This window comes from Notamacropus eugenii, chromosome 6 (assembly GCF_028372415.1).
Source record: "Notamacropus eugenii isolate mMacEug1 chromosome 6, mMacEug1.pri_v2, whole genome shotgun sequence".
NCBI lineage: Eukaryota > Metazoa > Chordata > Mammalia > Diprotodontia > Macropodidae > Notamacropus > Notamacropus eugenii.
Genome location: NC_092877.1, coordinates 230,171,317 through 230,196,720, shown reverse-complemented (window position 1 = coordinate 230,196,720; position 25,404 = coordinate 230,171,317). Strand labels below are relative to the sequence as shown.

The window sequence follows — 25,404 nt, the reverse complement described above, 5'->3', positions numbered from 1 at the left end:
TGGGACTGACAAAATGTCAGTTGACAGTCGCTACATATTCAAACATGGACAATCCTTCACTGAGAAGAAAAATGAAGTACCTTGGTGGTGGGGAGAGGTGATGACTTCCTTACTGGCCACCTTGAGGGCCTCCCTGCTGTCCACCTGGAGGACCTCCCTGAGGACCACCTTGACGGCCTCCCTGCTGGCCACCTGGAGGACCTCCCTGAGGACCACCTTGACGGCCTCCATGCTGGCCACCTTGAGGTCTTCCCTGCTGGGCACCTTGACGGCCTCCCTGCTGGCCACCTTGAGGTCCTCCCTGCTGACCACCAGAAGGACCTCCCTGAGGACCACCTTGACGGCCTCTCTGCTGGCCACCTTGAGGTCCTCCATGCTGGCCACCTTGAGGTCTTCCCTGCTGGCCACCTTGACGGCCTCCCTGCTGGCCACCTCGAGGTCCTCCCTGCTGGCCACCAGAAGGACCTCCCTGAGGACCACCTTGACGGCCTCCCTGCTGGCCACCTTGTGGGCCTCCTTGCTGGCCACCTTGAGGTCCTCCCTGCTGTCCACCTGGAGGACCTCCCTGAGGACCACCTTGACGGCCTCCCTGCTGGCCACCTTGAGGTCCTCCCTGCTGGCCACCTTGTGGGCCTCCTTGCTGACCACCTTGAGGACCTCCTTGTGGGCCACCTGGAGCTGCATCTCCTGATTCGTCATCTTCAGGAGGACCTTGAGTTACAGGTTTTTCATCACCACCTTCTTGATTGCCAGAATCTGGATCATCTTGCTGGGAGTCGTTTGGTGCTGCTGTTGGACTTTCTACATTTTGTTCTTCTAAAAGGATACAGATTAGATAAACAAAAATCAGAAGAAGGAAAAAGTCTGACATGCAGTGAATGCAGACAGAGTGATTTGTCTCATAGGCTAATTGTCCAAAGGATGGAGCCCTTGCTACCTCCCCTGTAGTGTTGAATAAGGGTGACCCAGGCTTACTCGATGGATAACTAAGAAGGATTTGAGAGATCCTTTCTGGTTCCAGTCTTAAAGGAAACCTAGATGAGATTGTGTGATGGAAGATCATATTAGTCATTGGCAAGGCTCAGGCCTAACCTAGACTCATGCAATCACAGCGGTAAAAGATATTGTAAGCTTGTTCTATCAAAAGCATGACTTCTCCCTTTCTGTGTGTCTTAGTCACAGTTATTTCTTATATGTGCATCCCTCATTTGTGGATGGCCTCACGTTCTCTGTGTATGGTTTCCTCTTACATATTTCTTATAAAATTCGACTCTTCTACTTAGTATACTGTGAAGGAATGTCAATGCAATCTTCATCATACAGGTAAAGAATTCACAGCATGTTTTTTTTCTTTCTCATGAACTATGTCCATCAATACATATTTGTTAAGTGCCTAAAATGTGCCAGGTCCTATGACTGACTCATACCTCTGAGTCAAACCTCTCAGTGTGGACTCTTGCCCTATAATTTAAAGAAAATTCTGTCCCATGAAATTCCTACTAAATGGGCCAAGCATATGATGCCCTGGAGTGAGAGAGATCTTATGAACTATGATAAGGAAGAATCAAGTGGGGAAAGAAGGAAACTGAGAAAGAAAAGGAAAGATTGGATTTAAATGAGGGCAGCCTGCAGGATAAAGATTTGTTATGATCATGAATGGCACTGTTAATGATCTCCTACATTTGAGCTATTTCAGAAAGTAAACAGATTGAGGCTGGTAGGTTTATTGTCAGAGAGGAGAAATGGTAGTTTGTTCTTTGGTTTTTCAAAAGTGGGCCAAAGTTTCTTATGAATGGCCTCATCCCTTGATATGGATCACATCCAAAACAGCTGGTGCTCTGAATACTTGAATCTTTCAAAGTGAGGAGAAGCTCAAGTATAGTACTCCACAATTTATGGTACAAAAGTCCTTGGGAATTTTTAATTGATTACCTATGTAACTGAGACAGTTACCACATTAATACAACTTGAGAATACACAGATAACATATATTGCATATTATTATGTTTCCCCACTTATTCTAACTCTATATGACGTCAATACTTCTGAAAAAATAATAAAATTGTATTCAGCACTAATTTTATTGGGCAGAATGCCCAATATTGGCATGTTTAGAAAATTTTGGCTAGTTCTATGTAAACAGTTCCCTTTCTAATTTAAAAAAAAAACCGTTTTGGTGTAATCTCCAGTTAAGATGTTACCTCCATGAAGGCATAAATTTCGTCACTCTAATTTAGTCCTCTACTTTTGTACTGAATCCCCGGAAATAAATGTTTGTTCATTATTGGTGTTAGGAAGACATAGCTTCCTCTTGACCCAGAATCAAGAGCCTGATGACTGAGGCAGAATTCAAAAGTATTTAGGGAATAGTTTAGACTCTGCCTGAGCAGCCCCATTTCAAAGAGAACTTTGGTATATTGGAAGAATTGTACACACACATTGAAAAAAAAGGGCTCCATATAGTAAAGGGAAGAATTGAAATGAATATATATATATGTATACATATATACATATACAGTGTCACAATCTCAATTGAAAATGTCATCTGCATGTTTCCCAAACTTTATTTTTTCCCCCAGGAGTGGAAACATTTCAGAAAACATAAAAAAATTTTAATTGCTTTTCAGTATTTTATGTTAGATAACTGAGTTCATTAAGAATGTATTAAGTGGCTGTTATGTGCCACTTACTTTGTGAAGTGCTGGGTGTGCAAAGAAAGAGTAAACAGTCCCTGAAATTGTGGATTTAAAATTGCATTTTGGAAAAAAATGTACAAAAATAACATGCAAAGTATATAAAAATAATAATTTCTTAGGTGAAGAGAACATCTGAACATGAAGTCGAGCAAGGAAATCAAGAAAGATTTCTTCCTAGAGAAGACAGAAATGCAACATTAACAGAAGCTAGGAATTCCAAGAGGTAAAGACGAGTAACAAATATGAAATAATGGAATGTTATGCATTCCGAATATCAAGGAACATAGATAACTGAAGAAAGGAATAAATAGAGTCTAAAGAGTAAGTTGGAATTGACTTGGTACCCAGGGAAGAAAAGAGATTTGAGGAGTCATCAGAACATGGAAATGAAGACTAACACCTCCTTTTAATCTAACTCTAGGAAGATAAAAATACCTGAATAACTGAGAATGGTAAACTCCAAATGATTTCACTTTAAACATAACCCTGACCTCCACACCAACAACCTCCTCACATGATCCTAGATTCTCTGTGTCTCCCACTTACCTTCATCTGTCAATTGAGCTGCGCTCAGGCCCAGCAGGGCAACTGACAAAAGGAGCAGGAGCCACTTGGTAGCAGCCATGGTGTCGATGCTATCTGTGTTGCATGGACTGAAGGCAACTGCTCTTATAAGGACCTCAGAAAACAATGTCCTCTTTGAAACATCACTCTCAGTCCCTTACCTGAAGAAACTGTTCATATCCTGATCAGTTCCTTCTCTAAGTTTTGGTTGGATTTTGTTTGAGGGCTGGCAAAACTCCTGCCCAAAAAGTCACCACGAAATAAAAGGTAGCCAAAGCCTTTAAAGCCTGCTTGCCTGGAAACACCGCATATGATGTGGTGATAACCGTAATGGCTGGTCTTCAATCCTGTGATTCCCCTGCCTTGCTTGAGGGTAAATTTTGATATCCTGTGTTGCAAAAGTCATTCAAATGTCATTGACTCATGAACTTTCACTGACTTTTTTCCAGTGCCAGGAATGAGCTATCAAGGTCAATATACAATGGAAGGTTAAAAAACAGAAATGAAATTACTAGATACAGTAACTGTTCAAGCAAGCTCCTGCCCCATCTACTCCTATTAAAAGCTACATAAACATCAACCTCTGTTCTCCTTGGTCACCTGAGGATACCAGCCATCATGGCACCTAGCTAGCATACCTCTCCCCATTACTGCTTCTACCCAATATCTTAAATGATATTTCCCAAAACTTAACTAAATTAGGTTTTCAAAAAATATTTGAGGTTCAGAAAACATTTTTCCTCAAAACTAATGTGTCCCTCCATCTTTCCTTCAAATGTTCTACTCACCAAACGTCTCTATCATGAACTACTTCTCCAGGTAAAGAGGTACTCAACCCATTTCCTGACCACATTCATTGGCTTATAGGATCTCATTCATGGACTTACGGAAGGGATTTTAGAGACCATATAGTCCAATTCCCTCATTTTTAGATAAAGAGCATGAAGCCCAGTGGGTGAAGTAACTCATCCACAGTCATGAATAGGTAGCAGAGTCAAAGTGCTAAACCTTTGCCTATCAGTTTTTCTCTTAAGGGACAAATGATTCATCATTTATTATCCGGGACGGAGACTGGTCATTGCAACCAGCCACTATTGGGATTTTTATTTACATAATTATAGTCATTGTACATATCGTTCTCCTAGTTCAGCTTCTGTCACTACATGAATTCACAAAAATACTACAGTGTTTCTCTGATATAATCATAGTCTTCTTATCTGATAATTCAATTAACAAATCACATCTTTACATTTACATGATCATGATATGGTTAGCCGTCCTCTAGTAGAAGGCACTTATGTTATTTCAATTTCATTTTGCACAAATAAAAATAAAGTTTTAATTAGCTTTTTATATACAGAATTATTCCCTCTGATGATTACTTCCTTGATTTATATTCAAAGTACAGATATTGAGAAAAAGGATATAAACAGGTTATTTACAAATCTTTTAAAATTCTAATTGTTTTGAAAAGCATGAAGAGGAATAGCAAGAACCATACATGACTGGAGGAAAGAATAGAATGTAAAGATTAATTTTTGTTTCACTTGTAAGCCAGGGAAGAAAAGAGACTTGAGGAGGCATGAGAACATGAAAAATAAGAGTGCCAACTCCTATTTATCTAACTTCAGGAAGACAAAAGTACCTGAATTCCCACATTGACTGAAACTGTCTAAATGTATCTGTCTTCCCATTGCTATTGATGTTCAGTCCCTTCAGACATGTCTGACTCTTTGTGATCCCATTTGGGGTTTTCTCAGCAAAGATACTGAGTGGTTTGTCATTTCCTCCTCCAGCTCATTTTACAGACTAGGAATTGAAGCAAACAGAGTTAAATGAATTTTGGTATCAGAAAGGACCCTGGCATACCCAGGAGGCCTTGCTGTACAAGTTCTAAGATCTGCTTTTCTAAAAGGAGAGCAACTTTTGAGGGGGTCAACGATCAATTTAATGGAGCACATATATCACTCACTTACTTCAGGGGAAAAAGTCATCACCCTGAACTTCAGAGAAAAAACTAATGGAGAAACACAGATGAACAGGCAGGGTTTCCAACTGCCTGACAGTAAGAAATACACACATCACAGATCAACAGACAGATCCAACTGTATGACCATATACATACATACATACATATGTTTATATGTGTGTGAATATAATATATAACATATAGACATATATACATGTGTGTATATATGTACACATCCAAACACACATGCACATACACATGCACATGTATGCGTTCACACACACACAGACACACACACATAGACACACACATATATATATATATACATATATATGTATATATATATATATACATATATATATATACATATATATATATAAATATATATGGTCAAACATCTGGGCTTTCGAAGCTGAGGGCTCCTTTGCTGCTACCCAGAGTGACATATGGCTAAAGAAATACTTCCAGTGAATAAGCTCCAAAGTACAACCTCACCTCAGAGTATTTACACATGTTCAGAGTTGGAGGGCAGGACACTCTAATCCTGTGCCTAAATAGAAATTAACGAAAGATACTGGAGGCCTATTAATGGGTGAGGAAGATCTAATTAACATTACACTTGCCAGTGTGACTTACCCACACTCAAGTGTCTGAGGCAGATTTGAACACAGGAAGATGAATCTTTCAGACTCCATTTCCCAGCACCCTATCCACTAGGCCACATCACTGCCTATTTTCCCTCAAAAATAAACTGTATCCTTCTTTAAATAACTTTGCTAGTGATAGGGTTGTAACACGAGACTTCGGAGTCATTTTCATAGCCATTCATCTAATAATTAATGAAGTGGAACAATCTTTAAAATGGTTGTAGATGGTTTGAAATCCCTTTGGAAAAAACATGTTCAATTGCATACTGTGGCAGACAAGACTGTAGGTTACTTTTACTGAAATAATATTTTACTCTTTTCCCTTTATTATTTCTATAACAATCAATGATCTACTGGGCAACGGAAGGGTGAGATTTATTTTTAAATTAAATTGCTTTACAAGTAAAAGATATAAATATCTTTTTCAGAAAATGCAAATATCCATATTTTCCTTAGCCATCTGATTATTGGGTAATATTTTGACCATCTATTGATTTCATTCTTATAAATGACTTACATATCAGATGATCAGAGACAATTAATGTAAATGGTATCCCACTCCACTATTCATCTTCTTAATCTATTTACATTGACTTTATTCATTTTATATCTAAAACATGTAAAGTGTTTTAGATTTCATATTCTAAAAATTTCACCATGGTCAAAACTGGAAAGTATATATCTTTCTATTTTCTTCTTTCTGCCTTTCTTCTTTCTGCCTTTCTTCTTTCCTTATTTTATTCTTTACTTCCGTAATTTTTTGGATTAGTTTACATATCCATTTCTTCCCTATTGTCACACATGGTGTAATATATAGTCATCACCATGAACTTCAGAGGAAATACTAACAGAGAAACAAAGGTCAACCAACAGACAGACTTTCCAACTGTATGAGAGAAGGCAATACATACATCAGACATCTGCAGACAGATACAACTATGTGACCAGACACACACACACACACACACACACACACACACACACACCTCTTCTGTAGGCTATATTTGTCCTTCTACAACTTTACAATATGGAGGTGCAACCAGAATGTTGGAGAAAAGCTAAGAGACTGACTGAGTGAGCTCTGCTACCTTTAATTGGGGGGGGACATTAAATAAGTCCTCTAAAGGAATTCTGAAGCAACAGAATCCACAAAAAACATGTAGTTCAACAATTTTCCAAACCAAAGCAGCTTAGAGGGACTTCAGGAAAGGTCCATCTTACTTCGATAAAAGCAGAGTGTATCCCAGGTAATGTGATCTTCACGTAGGTCAGAGGCAGACTTTTCGTCATGGCATAGATCAGAAAATAGGCCCATGCTCCTGGCTCAGGAGGCCAGTGGCACAGGAAGGCAGCTGTGAAGGCTCCAGCCCCAGTGGAGCAGACATCTTGCCAGGCTTGGAACCCACATCACAACAGGCATGACTAATGCCAGGTTGCCCCAACAAAGCAACTGAGGCAACACCCCTGGAGGAACAAAGTCAGAAAGCCAATGTTCATGGCTCTGGCTACCAGTATGGGAAGCTTAAGACAGGACCCCTGGTATCTCAGGAGCAGAGTTCAAATTGAAAAGTCAAGAAACAGACTAGAAAAGTGAGCAAAACAAAAGAGAACCCTGACCATGGAATGACACTACAGAAACACAGAAAATCCAACAATAAACTCATAAGAGGACAACAAAATTGAAACAATTACATGTGAATCCTCATAGAGGAATGTGAGCTGGTATCAAGCACAAAAATCCTGTTAGAAAAGATCAAAAAGGATTTTTTAAAAAATCAAACAAGACAGGCAGAAGAAAAATTGAGGAAACAAATGAGTGATGCAAGAGAATCTAAAAAAAGAGGTCCATAATATGGAAAAGGAAGCACAAAAATTGAATGAAGAAAACAACTCCTTAAAAAATAAAATTGACCAAATGGAAAAGGTGGTACAAAGGCTGAGGAAAAATAATACATAAGAATTAGACTGGGGAAGTTGAAGCTAATAGCACTAGGAGACTTCAAGATTTAGTTAAATAAAACCAAAAGAAAAAAAATCAGAAAAATGTAAAATACCTTACAGGTAAAACAACTGACACAGAAAATAAATCTGGAAGAGGTAAATTAAGAATTACCTCAAAGGCACGATCAGAACAACAGCCTGGACAACTTACTCCAAGACATTATCAGTGAAAAGCCCCAATCCTAGAACAAGAGGGTAAAATAGTCATTGTAAGAATTCATCTATCACCTCCTGAAAAAAAATATAAGATTAAACTTCCAAGAAAAATTGTAGTCAAATTCCAGGATTGTCAAGTCAAGGAAAGAATACTGCAAGTAGCCAGAAAGAAACACCTTAAATATCAAGGAACTACAGACAGGACTGCAAAGTACCTGGCAACTTCTACATTAAAGAAGAAGAAAATTTGGAATATGATAGTTTAGAAGTCAAGAGAGCTTGGATAACAAGCAAGTAATACCAATTACACAGCAAAACTGGGCATATTCTTTCAGAAGAGACAACCAACATTCAATGAAACAGTGAAATTTCAAATTTTTTGATTAAAAGATCAGATATGAACAGAAAATTTAACCTTCAAGTATAAGACTCAAGAGAAGCATAAGATAGTAAGAAAGAATAAAGAAAATACTTATTTAACTAGGTTAAACTGCTCACATTGCTATACAGGTTGATGATACTTGAAATTCTAAAGAACTGTGTCTCTATTTGGGAGGTTATAAATAGAAATATACATAGACATATACCCCTTTATTTCTGAATAAGTTGAATTTGATATGATGATATAAAAAATGAGGAGGTAAATCTATTAAAAATACCAGTATTAAAAATGATAAGGGTGAATTCACAATCAACGAAGAGGAAATTGCAGCAATAATTATGAGTTATTATACCCAACTGTATACTAATAAATCTCAAAATCTAAGTGAAATGGCTGTATAGTTTTTAGATAGATTAATTACTCAGATTAACCAAAGAATAAATATAATATTTCAATAAGCCATTTCAGAAATAGAAATTGAATAAGTCATCAATGAACTCCCTAAGAAAAAAATCTCCATGGCCGGATAGATTTACAAGTGAATTCTATCAAACATGCAAAGAATAATTAATTGCAATACTATATAAACTATTTGCAAAATTCGACAAAGCAAGAGTCTTACCATATTCCTTTAACGAAACAAATATGATGCTAATGCTTAAACCAGGAAGAGCCAAAAGGAAGAAGAAAAGCTACAGACCAATGTCTCTAATGAATATTTGTGATAAAATTTTAAGTAAAAGAAGATAGAGGGTAGAAGCTGTGGAGTGGGTGGCATTGACTGTGGTTTTCTGGTGGTGTGACCACCCAGTGATCACCCTTCAGACAGGAGAAGCATCATTGCCTAGGGGCCCCTGCCCTGAGCAGAGCTATATGATTTTTTTTTTCCTGAGGACTGCTTTAGCAGTTGTATCCCAAACATTTTGATGGCAGAATTGAACGATGGACCTGTAGAACCTCCCTCCTCCATAGCTCATAAAATACCTCTAAAAATGACTCTAAACAAATTCTAGAGCAACACAAGGTACAAAACGATAGAGTGAAAGATATTTCCAGCCCAAACTATCCTGGAAGGCTGACAGGAATGATTTATCTCACCAGGCACTGAGCAGAGCACAGTCCAGACTTGTCCACCTAGCACCAGCAGGAACAGGAATGGAGCAGGACTCAGCAAAGGAATCCTCAGCAACAGCTGCAGTTCCAAGATTCCTCAACCAACAAACACCAAAGACAGCTTCAAAGGTAAGTGAGAAAGCTCTCTCATCAGCATCAGAAAGGAACACTATCCAGCCTCTCTAGTAGAATCAACAGCAATGACAGCCTTGATTCCTGGAGGCCTCAGCCTAAAGCCCCTAGGACAATTGAGCCACTGATCTGGGTCTCAGCCCTGAGTGGCTCTCCTGGGTTGAAGAAGAGTACTGCCAGTGCAGCAGGTGGAGGCTCTGGAGCAGGAACTCTACTGGCAGATGCTGGCCAGAACAGAGTGCTTATAGTTGCTCCCAGCTCAGAGTGCAGGGTAGGAGAGGAGTAAGCTCCTCTTCTTGATTAGGCCACCTTGGAGGAACTGAGAACTTCCAGGTTCCCAGACTATACCCTCCTCTTCACAAAGGACTCAAAAGTCAAGTAACTGGCTAGGAAAATGCCCAAAAAGGGTGGGGGGGGGGGAAGACTGTAGAAGGCTACATTCTGGGTGAACACGGATTTTCTTCCATCATTTTGGATGAGGAAGAAAAATGCATTCCAACAGAGGAAGAACTAAAAGTCAATGCTTCTTCATCCAAAACCTCCAAAACTAATATTCAATGGTCTCAGGCCATGGAAAACCTCAAAAAAAATTTTGAAAATCAAGTAAGAGAGGTGGAGGAAAAAATGGGAAAAGAAACGAGAGTGATGCAAGAAAATCATGAGAACTGAGATAACAGCTTGCTACAGGAGACCCCAAAAAATGCTGAAGAAAGAAAAACCTTCAAAAATAGGCTAACTCAGTTGGCAAAAGAGGTCCAAAACGCCAGTGAGGAGAAGAATGCGTTAAAAAGCAGAATTAGCCAAATGGAAAAGGAAGTTCAAAAGCTCACTGAGTAAAATAGTTCATAAGAAATGTGAATGAAGCAGAGGGAAGACAATCACTTCACGAGGAATGAAGAAATTACAAAACAAAACCAAAGCAATGAAAAATAGAAGCAAATGTGAAATATCTCATTGGGAAAACAACTTACATGGAAAATAGATGAAGGAAAGACAATTATAAAATTATGGGACTACCTGAATCCATGATAAAAAAGGGAGCTTAGGCATTATGTTTCATGAAATTTTCAAGGAAAACTGCCCTGATACTCAAGAGCCAGAAGCCAAAATAAATATTGAAAATATTCACCAATCACCTGCTGTAAGAGATCCAAAAAGAAAACCTCCTAATAATGTTGTAGGCAAACCCAGTGTTTTCAGCTCAAGGAGAAAATATTGTAACAGCTAGAAAGAAAGAATTGTAGTATTGTGGAAATAAAATCAGGATAACAGATCTAACAGATTCCTAATTAAGGGACAGAAGGACTTGGAATATAATATTCCTGAAGTCAAAGGAACTAGGATTAAAACCAAGAATCATCTAGGCAAAAAAACTGACTGTAATACTTCAGGAGAAAATATGATCATTTAATGAAATAGAGGACTTTCAAGCATTCTTGATGAAAAGACCAGAACTGAATAGAAAATTAGACTTTCAAATACTGGAATCAAGAGAAGCATGAAAAGGTAAACAGGAAAGACTAATCACATTGGATTTACTAAAGGTGAACTGTTTACATTCCTACATGCAAAGACAATATTTGTAACTCTTAAAACGTTTCTCACTATGTGGGTAGTTGGAGGGATTATGCACATATATCTAAAGACAGAGAGCACAGAGTGAGTTGAATAGGAAGGGATGATATCTAAAAAAATAAAATTAAGGTGAGAGAGAAGAAATATTGGGAGGAGAAAGGGAGAAATGGAATGGAGCAAATTATCTCTCATGAAAGAGGCAAGAAAAAGGTCTTTTCAATGGAAGGGAGAAGAGTGGAGGTGAGAGGGAAAAAGTGAAGCTTCTTCTCTTCACATTTATCTTAAGGAGGGAATAACATGCACATTCAATGTGGTATGAAAACCTATCTTACACTACAAGAAAGCAAGAGAGAAAGGAATAGTTGGGTAGGGTGGATGATAGAAGGGAGGGCCAATGGGAAGAGGGAGTAACTAGAAGTAAATACTTTTGGGGATTGAAAAGGTTAGAGAAGAGTATAAACAGAGAGCAGGATAGGATGGTGGGAAATATAGTTAGTCTTATATAACTGGCTTTTAAAGACGTCTTCTGCAAAACTACACATATATAGCCTATATTGAATTGCTGGCCTTCTCAGTGAGCATGGTGGGGGAGGGAGGAAGGGAGAGAAGCCAGGAATCAAAGGTTTAGAAACGAATGTTGAGAATTGCTTTTCCATACAACTGGAAAATAAGAAATGCAGATAAAGGGGTATAGAAATCTATCTTGCCATACAAGAAAAGAGAGAAGATGGGGATAAGGGAAGGGAGGGGAGTGATAGAAGGGAGGACACATTGGGGGAAGAGGTAATTAGAATGCACAGCCTATTGGAGTGGGGGGAGGGGAGAGATGGGGAGAAAATTTCGAACTCCCAATTTTGGGGAAAGGAATCTTGAAAACTAAAAATAAATTGAAAAAAGAAATAAAAACAAGGAAGATAGAACAATTTGTCACCAGGATAATACCCTATGACCAGGTGGTTGCTGTTGTTGTTATATCCTTAGTTTCCAAACTTGGAACCACGTTGCCATCAGAGAAATGAGGACATGACATGCCCTTGACTTTGTTTTTAGTGATGGAGGGTTGTACAAGGTGACCAGCCTCACTTCTCCTCCACAGTCATCTGAATCCAGTGATCAAATATTCATCAGGAAGACTGGAGATGACCAGGATGCACTGGGAGACCTTCATACCTGTAGGTCAAGGTCTATGCAGATCCTTCCTTAGGGTGAGGTAATGCTCATTCACGGAATAGGCCTGTTTAAGAAGTAGCCAGGTCGTGTCCCCTTTCGTGGGAAAAAGAAAAGCAAAGACATCAGGCTGGAAGGAAAACAGCAACAGTTGCTATTTATAATCTCTCTTAAGCCAGGAGAGCCCAGAAGACCCTTAGACATGGACCCTGTGATGTCTCCACTTAAAAATGCAGTATGTTTCATATTTTGGGAAAGGAGAGGAAAGGAAATAGGACACGATAGAAAAAAAAAGGAAAGGACAGGAAAAAAAGGGAAGGGAAGGGAACAGGAAGGAAGGGAGATGAAGAGAAGGGAAAGGAAGGGAAAGGAAGGGAAGAGAAAGGAAGGCAAAGGAAGGCAAAGGAAGGGAAAGGAAGGGAAGGGAAAGGAAGGCAAAGGAAGGGAAACAAAAGGAAACAAAGGGAAGGGAAAGGAGGGAAAAGGAGGGAAAGGGATGTGGTTTTGTTTGTTCTTTCCATTCATATTGTTCATTAGTCATTGCTTATATTTCTTTTTGTGTAATATTTTATAATTTCCCCAATTACATTTTGTTCCTTCTTATTAAATAAAATATTTAGAGTTTTCAGCAATCACTTCCACAAAATTTGGATTTCCAAATTTTCTCCCCATCTCTCCACTCTCCCTATCCCAAGAGAGCATACATTCTGATTACCCCTATCCTCAATTTGCCCTTCTTCTATCATCCCATACACACACTCTCTTATACTCTTCCTTTCAATTTTCCTGTACGGGAAGATTGATTTCTATACACCATTGACTGTATATTGTATTTCCCAGTTGCATGTAAAAACAATTTTTAGCATGTATTTTTTGTTACATTCTAAATTTAAAAAAAATATTTTCATAACTATGAGTTCCACTTTCTCTCCCTTCCTCTCTTCCCACCTACCCTCCATGACAAGGCAAACAATTTCAGGTGGGTTGCATGTGTGAAGTCATGCAAAACACTTCCTCAATAGTCATGTTGTGAAAGACCAACATTGTCCTCCATTCTATCCAGTCCCCCCATTTATTCTATCCTTTCCTTTGACCCTGTCCCTCCTCAAAACTGGGTGCACATGATTAACTTCTCCCTGAATCTGCTCTCCTTTCTATCATCTCCATCCCACTCCTGTCTTATTCCGTATGCCTATACTTTCCTGGAGGAGAAGATAAAATTCCATACCGATTTGAGAGAGCATGTTATTGCCTACTTAAGCCAAACCCAATGAGAATAAGGTTCACTCATTCCCTCTCACCTACCTCCTCTCCCTGTCCACACAAAAAGCTTTTCCTTGCCTCTTTTATAGGAGATAATTTACACCATTCTACTTCTCCCTTTCTCTTTCTCCTATTATATTCTTCTTTCACCCCTTAATTTTATTTTTGAGGTCATCCCGTCACATTCAGGGTGAGCCCTGTGTCTTCTGTCATTATGTGTGTGTGTGTGAGTGTGTGTGTATGTAAGTTAAAAATATCTTTCCTTGTAGGAATGTAAACAGTTCAGCTTTAATAAGGTTCTTATATTTATCTTATCTGTTTACCTTCTTCCTGCTTGTCTTGAATCTTGTAGTGGAAAGTCCAGTTTTCTATTCTATTTCTCTGAGTCTTTTCATCAAGAACGCTTGAAAGTCATCTATTTCATTGGATATCTACTTTTCGCCCTGAAGGATTATGCTCAGCTTTACTGAGTAGGTGATTCTTGGCTGTGATCCTATCTCCTTTGACCTCCAGAATATAACACTCCAAATCATTTGATCCTTTAATGTAGAAGCTGCTAAATTTCGCATTATCCTGATTGTCTTTCCACAATATTTGACTTGCTTGTTTCTCGCTGCTTATTATATTTTCTCCTTGACCTGGCAACTCTGGAATTTGGCTATAATATAACCAGGAGTTTTCCTTTGGGGATCTCCTTCATGAAGTGATCAATGGATTCATTCAAATTCTATTTTACTCTCTAGTTCTAGAATGAGTACAGTTTTCCTGTATAATTTCTTGAAATAAAATGTCTAGGCTCTTTTTTTTATCATGACTTTCAGGTAGTCCAATAATTTTTAGGTTGTCTCCCTTGCATCTATATGCTAGGTGAGTTGTTTTTTTTTTTTTTTTAATGAGATAATTCACATTGTCTTCACTCCTTCTGAATTCCACCAACAATGCCCTACTTTGTTTACCTTTCCAGAATTCTTTCAGTATTAACTATTCACAACTTTTGTCATATTTTTAAATTTGTGAATGTCAAGTGAAACCTCAGGGTTCTTGTGATTTGTATTTCTACTCTCACTAGTTATTTGGAGAACTATCTCATATTACTATTAGTTTGTACTTTTTGAGAAAATTTATATGCCATCATTATTTGTTCATCCAGTCCTCAATTCATAGATCCCTTCCTTATTCCTAGATCTTAATCTAAACCTAATTTCTAGGTTTCCTTTGACGTTATCCTAAGAGTTTTAGTCAAAGAGTGAACCTTTAATAAAATTGCTACTGTCATTGGACTGAACCTACACTGTGCCACTATATAATATTCCCTTCTTTAAATATGTAAACATACTGTGTTCTACTAGTCAACTTTTCTTTGTTTTTCACTAGTACCAAACATTCTTGATGGTTACTCCTTTGCATTATTTATTGGAATATTTATTGGACCGCTTTTGTTCCCATTTTTTCGTTGAGAATATTGAGTATTTAATCCTAGAAATATGTTATATCATTAAGTTTTCCTAATTATAAAGCAGTCTTTGGCAATTTGATTGGCATGACATTAAAAGAGCTCTGAGTTTTCATTTTTCTATTTTTTTCTTTTCAAGTCTATCTATTTCTCCTATGACTTTTAGTATTTCTTCTTCCATGATTGTCTTCTTTTTCTCCCAGGATCAAAAGACCACATGGACCATTTTCCTCTTCAGGTGAGCATGTCTCACCAAATTCTTTCTCTCTCGTAACTTTCTTTTCTGAGCAACTGCCCTCAAAGTTAACCATGCACACACCAAGAAAAATGTTCATCCAGGTGATACTGTTGGCTTGCTCCGAAGAATTTTAGTTCTGTGGACTTTCCTTTCTTCTACTGAATCTGGCACTCTCCCTAAAATGTTCAGTTTTTTAGATTTTTCTTTTTTCTAAATAATTTCTTTAATTTCCTTTGTAATTCAAATACTTGTAACAATTTTCTTTCTCAAATATTGTTCTTTCCTTATCATAGAATTATGATAGTTGATTATATTATTTCGTTTTTCTTTACTGTACTAAATTGACTTGAGTTCCTCTCATTTGAAATACTTGCTTGTCCATTTGAATGCTTCTTTATTTGTGTACAATAAATAACCTTGTAGAATAAATGGTCTTCATGAACACCGTGAACTCCTCCTGGAGGACGAACTGGAAAACTTCTTGGAAGACCACCTGGAAAACCTCCTTGATGGTCACCTGGAAAACCTCCTTGGGGACCACCTGGAATACCTTCTTGTGGGTCACCAGGATGACCTCTGTTTTTGATAACCTGGTGGAGTATCAGGGGCTGAATCTCTTGACACAGTATCTCCAAGGGGCCCTGGATGCCCATGTTTTTTCCTAACCACCTTGTTCCTTGACAATGGGCTTGTTGCCCTGTTCCTCTTCAGAATCCCACAGCCACTTGGTGCTGCTACATCTCCTGGATCTTCTGAACTTTGTTCACTCTCTGTGAGGAGACAGCACACCTGGAGAAAACTCAGATGAAGGAAGAGGCTTGATATGCAGTGGATGCAGACAAAATGGTTGATGTCATAGGTTAATTGTCCAAAAAAGGGAGCCCTTGCTACCTTCTCAGAATTATTGAATTAGGGTGACCCAGGTTTACTTGGTGGATGTTTAAGGATCTAAGTGATTCAGTCTTGTCCCAGGCTCAAAGTAAGCCTAGACAAGATCATCTGAAAGAAGATCGTAAAGAGAGAGGAAGGGAATAGGCTTAACCTAAGCTCAGGTAATGACAGCAGTAGAAGACATTGACAACACACGATATCAAAACCATGATTTATCCCTTCAATTGTGTCTTGGTGACGTGTTCCTTACACATGAATCCCTTCAGTTGTAGTTCACTATGAATGGATACTTCCTATGTATTTCTAGTTCATTCCAATTATCTACTTAGTATATGTGTAGGAAAATATATTCAAGCTTCAGGGAACTGTGCAAGAATTTACTTTACATCATGTTCTGTACTTCTTATGAACTGTGTCCATCAGTCAAAATTTATTAAGTGCCTTTCATGTGCTAGTTCCTCTGACTGACTGGTAAAAAGCTAAACAGCTGAGAATTCCCTCTTCTTTAAGGAAGATTCTGTGACATGAAATTTCTAGTACATGGTATAATTAAATGATGTCCTAGAGAAAAAGAGGATATGTGTGGTATAGTTTAGAAGAATGAAGTGAGTGAAGGAGGAACTGAAGAAAACAGAAGGAAATATTTGATTTAAATGTCAGTAGCCTGCCTCCCAAAGATTTATTATGGTTATGAATTGAATTATCATGGATTTCTTACATTCTAGCCATTTAAGAGGGAGAAAGTGAATGAAGCAAGATTCCTGGAAATAAATGGAGACAGGATAAATAGTTATCTGGTTTCTTACAATAAAGATGGAGCTGGATTTCTTATGAGTTGCTTCATCCTGTGACAAAGAGCACATCCCAAACAGCTGTTGCACTGAGTAAAAGAATCATAAAACTGAAAGGAGGCTGAAACACAACCCCCACCAATATATGATATGAAAGCCCTTGGAATGTATTACTTTGTGATGCATATAGAGACAATTTCATTGGAAAAGTCAGTGAAGTCCAGCTGCATGTTAGAATGTTTTCTACCCTGCAGTCTCACCTCTATTCTGTACAAAGTCTTCACCTGGATAATCTATAGGGGGAAATGTGAAATAAGAAGGAAGGACAATTTTTTGTTCTGCATCTTCACTTTAGGCTACAAGTTTTTGCTGTGTTTTCCTCATCTTGGGTTAATATGACTTTAAACCTGAATAAGGCCTTCTGGGGTCTTATAGCTCCAGTTTCAAAAGGAAGGAAATAATCTTATTTCCATACTGTTAGGATTTCAAGAGAGCTAAATATCCTCATGTTCAAAAGATATGTAGCTTATCAGAGGATGTGTTTTTCAAATAAGACTTAAGATCATAGTATTTTCAACTGGAGAATACCCTAATTCTCATCTAATCTAACTGTCATTTTCAAAGGAAATACTGGAGGAACTGAAGGAAGATTGTCAAGCCAACAAGCTTTATTGAGCTGTGAACCATGCACCAAGTACTGTGAGTTACCCAAGGTCATACTGGTAAGAGGTAGAATTTTAACATAGGTGTTTTGGCCCCAAACACATTAATTTTAACCCAGTAAGTTGCCTTTTACAGGAGCACTTGATTAAGAACCGAAGGATTGGAGTTCATATCATAGCTTTCAAACTATTAGTCAGCTATTCCAAGGGAAAGTCATTAAACCTCGATGACCCTGTGTTTCTTCATCTGCAAAATGATGATAATAATCTCAGTGAGAGACAGAATGACACAGAGAAACAAAAGGCAACCTCAGAGCCAAAAAGTCACGCCTTCAAATTCGACCTCTTAACCCTAGTGGTAATATGAACATAGGCAAATTGCTTACTGCTCTCAGAACTCCAAGAAACTCTCTCAGACTCTAACTTGTTGAGTAGATGCAGGTAGATCTACATGGGGAAAAGGAGTTGAAGATTGATTCCCCACTGAATACGTGTTCCATCCCTTGATTTGAGCTATATCTGAAAAAGGTACAACACTAATATAACTTCAGAGGCCTGAGATCCCATAAGATGGACACTATTGATTCTCCACTTGGCTAACTCTATATGTTGCAAATATCTGATAAAAATAATGAAATTGCATTCCAACACCTTGTGTTATTAGGCAGGATGCCAAACACTGGCATATTTGGAAATGTTAAAATTTTGAGTGTGAGGATTCCTTTTCACGGAAAAAAAATATTGTCATGTCATTTCTGGTTAGAATTTCAGGTCCATGAAGGCAGAAACTGTTTCACTCTGATTTTGTTTCACCAGCTTTGCTTTTCTTCCCTAGGAATACATCCTTATTGATTGATTGATTGATTACTGATATTATGCAGATATAGTTCATTTTTCTTGCAGAATGAAGGGGTTTATGGGCGAGGAACAATTCATAAACCTTTCTGGGAAATTTTAGTCTCTGGCAGAGCAGTCTCATGACAGGGGGATCTTATGTACTTTGGAAGCACTGGATAAACACACTCACAAAAAGTCCATGTGGTAAATAAATAATTGAACTGAATGTCTGTAGAGTGGCAAAAGCAGAATGGAAAAATTTAAAATTCAGTCATCTCCACATTTCCAAATGTACTGAGATGTTTTGTCCCAGTAATGGATATGTTTCATTACAGAGAGAACACTTTTGCTTTTCCTTAACAACATTTTGTACCACTTAATTCAATTCAATTCAGTTCAATTCAGTGAGATGTTGTTATTACGTGCCAGTCACTTTTTTAGATGTTGGGTGTACAAAGAAAGAATAAGCAGTTAACGATGTTGAGGAATTTAAATCTATTTGGGAAAACAACATGCAAATAGAAAATGAATGCAAAATATGTAAAAGATAATAATTTCTTAGGTGAAGACAACATCTGAACAAGGAATAAGGAAGGAAATCAAGACTGATTTCCTGTAGGAGTTGATAAATAGAAATTTACCTGAAGGTAGAAATGTAAGAGGTAGAGGTGAATGGCAAACGGACATGCAGTTGCAGGGGGTGGAGGTGAGATATTATTTCTGAAAACTGAAGTACAAAACCGCTGAAGCTCGGGAGAGTGCAACCTCCACCATGGAAGGAGAGCACTACTTTAAGAAAGAGTTAAAAGTCAACTGATATGTGGAGAAAATTACCAAACAATGGAGAAAAATGCTGACTCTAGAAAGTCATTATGGTGACAAGGAAGATCAAATGACACACTTAGAAGAAGATAGCAAAGTCAAAACTCTTACATCCAAGGACTCCAAAAAGAAATATGGATTGGTCTCAGGCCATGGAAGAGCTCAAAAAGGATTTTGAAAATCAAAATAAGTAGGTAAAACATTGGGAAGAGTAATTAGAATTATGCAAGAAGAAAACAGAAAACAGCTTGGAAAAGGAGATACAAACAAGAGATAGAGACCATTATGAAGTGGAAAATGCGTAATTTTGATTACATTAAATTGACAACTTTTTGCACAAGGAATTGCAATGCAACCAAGATAAGGAGGCAAGCAGAAAACTTGGAGAGAATTTTTGCAACTAATGTTGCTGGCAAAGGACTGTATTCTAAAATATATAGAGAACTGAGTCAAATGGAGAAGGATGTAAGTCCTTCCCCAATTGATAAAAGGTCAATGGATAGGAACAGGCAGTTTTCAGAGGAAGAAATTAAATCTTTCTATAACGACAAGAAAAGACGATCTTAATCACTACTGATTACAGAGATGCAAATCAAAACACCTCTGAGGTACTACATCCCACCTATCACATGAGTTAACTTGACAAAAAAGGAAGATGATAAATGTTGGAGAAGGTGTGGGAGAGTTGCAACACTAATTCATTGTTGGTGGAGCTGTGAGCTGATCGAACCACTCTGTAGGGCAATTTGAAACTATGGCCCAAATGGTTACAAAAGTGTTCTTACCTTTTGAACCAACAATATTGCTTCTAGGGCTATATCCCAAAGAGATCACAAAAATGGGAAAGACAAAAATATTTATAGCAGCTCTCTTTGCGGTGACCAAAACCTGGAAATCTAAGGGATGCCCACCAATTGGGGAATGGCTGAACCAGTCGTGGTATATGAATGTAATGGAATACTATAGTAATATAAGAAATGATGAGGAGGAAGACATCTGTGAGGCCTAGAAGGACTTACAAGAATTGACGCTGAGTGAAAAGTGCACAACCAGGAAAACTTTGTACACAGCAGCCACCACAGTGTGTGAGGTGGTAGACTTGGTACTTTATTGCAATGCAAGGACTTAAGTAATTCCCAATGGTCTCTTAAGGCAAAATGCCTTCCACATCCAGGGAAAGAACTATGAAATTCCATGGCAGAATGAAGCAGATCATTTTCTTTTATATAATGTTCTGGTTTGTTTTATGATTTCTCCCATTCATTTTGATTCTTCTGTGTAACATGGCTAAGGTGAAGATGTATTTAATAGGAGTGTTTGTGTACTACCTATATAGAACTATAGGCCATCTCTGGGAGGGAGTGGGGAGGTAGCAGCAATGGGGGAAAGGAAATGAAAATTCTGAGATGTATGGAAGGGATTGTGGAGCACTGGAAACCAATAAAAAAAGAATTTTTTGACTACCTGAAATTGAGGATCAGAAAAACTAGCTGGCATCTCATCTCTCAAGAAATTATCAGGAAAACTGTATTGATGTCCTACAACCAGAGGGCAAAACAATCATTTAAAGACTCCAAAAATCATGTACTGAAAGTGATCCCAAACTGAAGTGCAGCTATTGTCCATGAACAATGTTCTTAACCAGGTACCAACTTGAGTCATTCACTTCATGGTGCTTAACTGCTGTAGTGGCTTCTTCTTAATTTCAGTTGCCCCTGAAAACCAACTCATTATTGCTCTTCTCTGGGAGAGGTATCAATATACTTGGACTCTCCTTCCTTTCAGCACCTATGGAACTATCACTCTGCCCCAAAGGCTTAGCCTTACTGGCAATCACATCTCCCCCTGAAGGAGTAACAAAAGAAGAAATTTCTACAGCACAGAGAAGGATGCTCATTATCAGGCAGGAAAACTAAAAAAAGAGGAATGCATACTTGATAACACTACAGGAATAGGGGTTCACCTAAACAGTTTCAGAATTCTCCCTAAAAACTGAAAATTCGTTTGGATGGAACACCTTCATTCATTCAGCCACTGAGGACACAGCAAGCTAGTAGAACTTGCCCAACATGTTGAAGGGAGAATTTCATCTGGCTGCCACCACCACCACCATCTACAAGATTAGTTACACCCACCCCAAACACAAAACATCCAACACTCTGAAGCCATCTTGTGGATGGTTTCATCTCCCAGATATACCCTTTCAAATTTGGCAGGTAGACTTCATTCATTTCCCAGCTGTCCATGGTTACAAAGACGCTTTGCTTATGGTCTCTAGGTTTCCCTGGTGGATGGAAGTATGGCCCTGTTGTACTGCCACAGCCTCTGGGGGAGAGCAAATCCTCTTAGAAGAAAACATCATTCCATTATGGGGAGACCCTCAAGAAATATGTAGTGCTTTAATCCTGGACAATCACTCAATATCTCCATCGTAAGTACCTATCACCACCAACACCCTGCCTTCAGGAATTATTGAAAGAGTTAATGGGGGAGTTAAAACGTCTTCTACTAAATTCTCTGAAAACATAGGTACCCCCTGGTACAAAGCCCTTCCTTTACTCATGTTGAGCCTTAGATCTAGACCATTTCATTCCTACAAGCTTAGTCCCTATGAGATAGTAACAGAATGCCTTATGCCACTGTACCCATGGGTTGGAAGCATAGGAGTCAAAGGTTCATGTACTGGGTTGGCAAAGAAAATCTCAGAAACCCACCAACTTGTTTCACAGTACCATTCTTTGGGAATGCTGCCTGAGACCTGGCTCCTGACACAACACAGTGACTGAGTTTATTGGAAACACCACCAAAGACAAATCTCTCTAGGGCCATGGTGGCAAGGGCCTTTTGAAATCCTGCTCACCACTCCCACTGCTGCCAAACTAAGATGAGTAGAGTCCAGAATCCACATGTCGTATCACAAAAGGTATACACTGAACACTTTGACTGTGAAATCCACTGGTGACTTGATCTTGAAAACGAAATAGATTCCAATGCAACAGATATCTGAGGCAGACAGCTGTTCCCAAGGCCCACAGGCTGAGAAGCAAATGACAAGAGATGCAGATCACTAACCCAAGAGACAAGACATGGCCTGAGATTTGCAGTTACACCCTCAATGAACTAAGCTGCTTCTCTCTCTTACGATTGTCCTCTTAGTGCAATTCTTGATGTTGGCAGAAATAGCAGTCTGGGGCTTCTCATTATTGTGGGATTCTACTGTTCATTCTAATGCTGTACCTCAAATCAATACAGCGTATGACACTTATTCTACTCCTAGCCCCCTTACTCTGACCAACAGGCTTAAATGCTTTGCCCTTCCTCCCATACTCCCACCCCAATCAACCAATCACAAGCTCAAGGCAAGGTTTCTCCAAAACACTCCAAGTAACGAACTTTTGGCAAGTTATTCACAGCACTAGTCCTTCACGCTTTAGCCACTGTCTCAGTGTTGGAAACCTGGATAAAGACTCCAATGGGAGGGTCTTATTTTACTGGCTGTCCCAGCATGCTCCCAAAACCCCTGCTCCTCTTTGGGCAGAGAAGTCAGCCAGTCCTCGTCTGTTCCACAGAGCAGCAGTTTTTATGAACGGAGCAGTTCTCATCCCCCACCTTCAACTCTATCCTTAGTCTCATGATGCTATCAAAGTCGCAAGCATTAAAATACCAGCAAGTGCATCTCCCTACGGGAAAAGGGAACACCTTAACCAAGAAATAGAGAACTTAACCACAGAACTGAGGACCCCCAACATATTAGGCCCTCACCTACTGGATTCTTCACGTTCAGGAGTCTCAAGAAACCCACTCTACATTCTGGATGCAGATGGAAACTCAAGCCCCTACCTTGGATCATCAAATCCCATTCCATGTAATTCTGCATTCATCCTCAGCTCCTCCTGGGTTTCTTCCTTGTGTGCCTCCCTTGATTCCTCTGGCCAGTTTTTATGGTCACAGGTTTATCTGAACTGGATTGGAGTATCTTAGACCACTACAAACACTCCTGTGGTAAGTGCCATAAGACAGCTTGCCCGAACAAATCAGGTAGCACACCATTGACCTCTGTCCCAAATAAAGGCAACTGTAAAGGCATCCATTCGGTTTCCAGCATCGACTGGCAATCCCAGAATGCCCTCTTTTTCCCATGCCTGGAAGCACTCTACTCCTTGAGTTTCACTCATTTTGCCTGGAATTCATTCTCTAAAATCTACCTTTCCAATTGAATTGCTCCCTTCCTCAGTACTGTTCTTCTTATGCTGCTCTGCTCTATACCACAGTCTCCCTCCCTTCCAGGAAGGTCTTGGAACCATTGCCTATACAATTCCCAAATTATTCCTATTACCAGAGAATCACTCTGCTCAAAGTTCTCTCTGGTTATGGTTGTCCATAACCACGAGTAGAGGATCAATTTACTGCTCTTGGTGCTCTGTTAGTGGCCACCTGGTCCCGAAATGATACCATAGCCACTTTTGGTACACAGGGTTTCTCTTTTAGAAACCTCTTGGAAGGGTTACCCATGGGCCTACAGCATGCTGGAAGCTCATCACCAGCCTCCAAATGCAGATGGTTCACTTGCCCTCAGAGAACTGCAAAATCTCTGGCTGTTGGACACCCTGATCAATGGGCAAGGAGGAGCATGTGCCCCCACTGGGAGGGAATGCTGTTTCTATTCCAACCAGTCTTCTCACGTAGAGGAGCACCTCAGTGCACTAAATGTGCCCGCAAAAGGTTTATGGAATAGATACCACAACATTCTAAAGCAGGTCTCCCTCTCAACTGTTGCCTAGAAACCTTGACAGCATTCTCCTCTATACTCTTGTTACTCTGTTGTCTCTCTTTCTTATTTGGCATTCTTGGCATTCTTCATGTATCTCAATTAATCACTCTTGATTCACATCCAATCAAAATCGTATTTCAGGTGGATGTTCCTCCTCATTATGCAGAGCCTTCACAGCCTTTGATAAAAAGGAGGGATTGTTATATATTTATGATTTTCACGTTAATTTACATGGTGTGTTTTAATGATGATACTGTCAAGATTGATTGGAACTTCCATATTTCCCAGGAGATTTTCTCTTGGAAGCCATAGCTACAGCCAACACGCTACACCAGAAACAGATACACCAAAACTCCTGACATTCTAACAATTCACAAATTGCTGAGTTTTGAGCTGCCAACAGGACAAAAACAGAGGCTGCTGCACTACGGTTCCCATCATGCTAACTCTGTTCTTTGTACCCCACTAAATAATCAGAAGGCTCAACCATGCTTAAGACTTGAGACAATCAACTTAAGAACTGCGCACACAGAACTCTAGGCCACCTGCATAGTCCCTAAAATGCATGCATGTGGGAGCCTAACAGGCAAAGTGTTTCAGGACCTAAGAAGAATTGCATTGTGATCTACCTTCTTGTGGGTTTTTTTGGTATATAGCCCTGTCTTTGCACAGTAACAGAAACCTTTGTCCTGAGGGAGAATTTCATAGGCCAACTTGTCTTACTCACTCTGAAATTAATTAAACAATTATTTCATTCCTGATGCACCTGTCTCTATCTTACTCTGCTCAACTTTGTCTATTCCCAGATTAGAACCTTAAGGAGCCTGGACTGCATTTTAAAATTCTTTTGACATATATAGTTATTTGAATACTGTCTCCACCATTAGATTATGAGCTCATTGAGAGCATTTTGCTTTATTTTGTTTCAGTTTAGTTTTTCTCTTTGTTTTCTGCCTTTCTCTGTATCCAAGTGCTTACCATAGTGTTTGGCAGACAGTAGGCACTTAATACATGCACATTGACTGACTGAGAGTGATTGATGGGATCATCAGATTTTCTCTTAGATTTTTAGCTCTATTCACAAAAATAGGAAAAGAGGGAAAAAATCAGAAACGATTTAAAGGAAATGATTGAAGATGATACAAAAGTTTCAGGTACATTCTGTTCTTCAAATCCTTCAAGTAGTATGAATTTGAAAGGGGCTGAAAACTATTTGTTATGTGGATGGGTCCCATCCGTTTTGAAGCATGGCTAACTTTGGGGACTCAAAACTG

The 25,404-nt window shown here is 39.0% G+C and overlaps 1 protein-coding gene across 1 annotated transcript in view; it reads right to left on the bottom strand.

Moving 5' to 3' along the window:
- The window catches only part of LOC140512274 (uncharacterized), a 34,328-nt gene extending 10,261 nt beyond the window's left edge, over positions 1-24,067 (bottom strand). The window contains exons 1-2 of the mRNA XM_072621489.1: positions 23,696-24,067; positions 81-816 (exon numbers count right to left, since the gene is read on the bottom strand). Coding sequence (XP_072477590.1) covers positions 81-699 — 619 coding nt within the window. The 5' untranslated portion in view covers positions 700-816; positions 23,696-24,067. The remainder of the gene's footprint in view (positions 1-80; positions 817-23,695) is intronic.
- Positions 24,068-25,404: the final 1,337 nt, after the last annotated feature.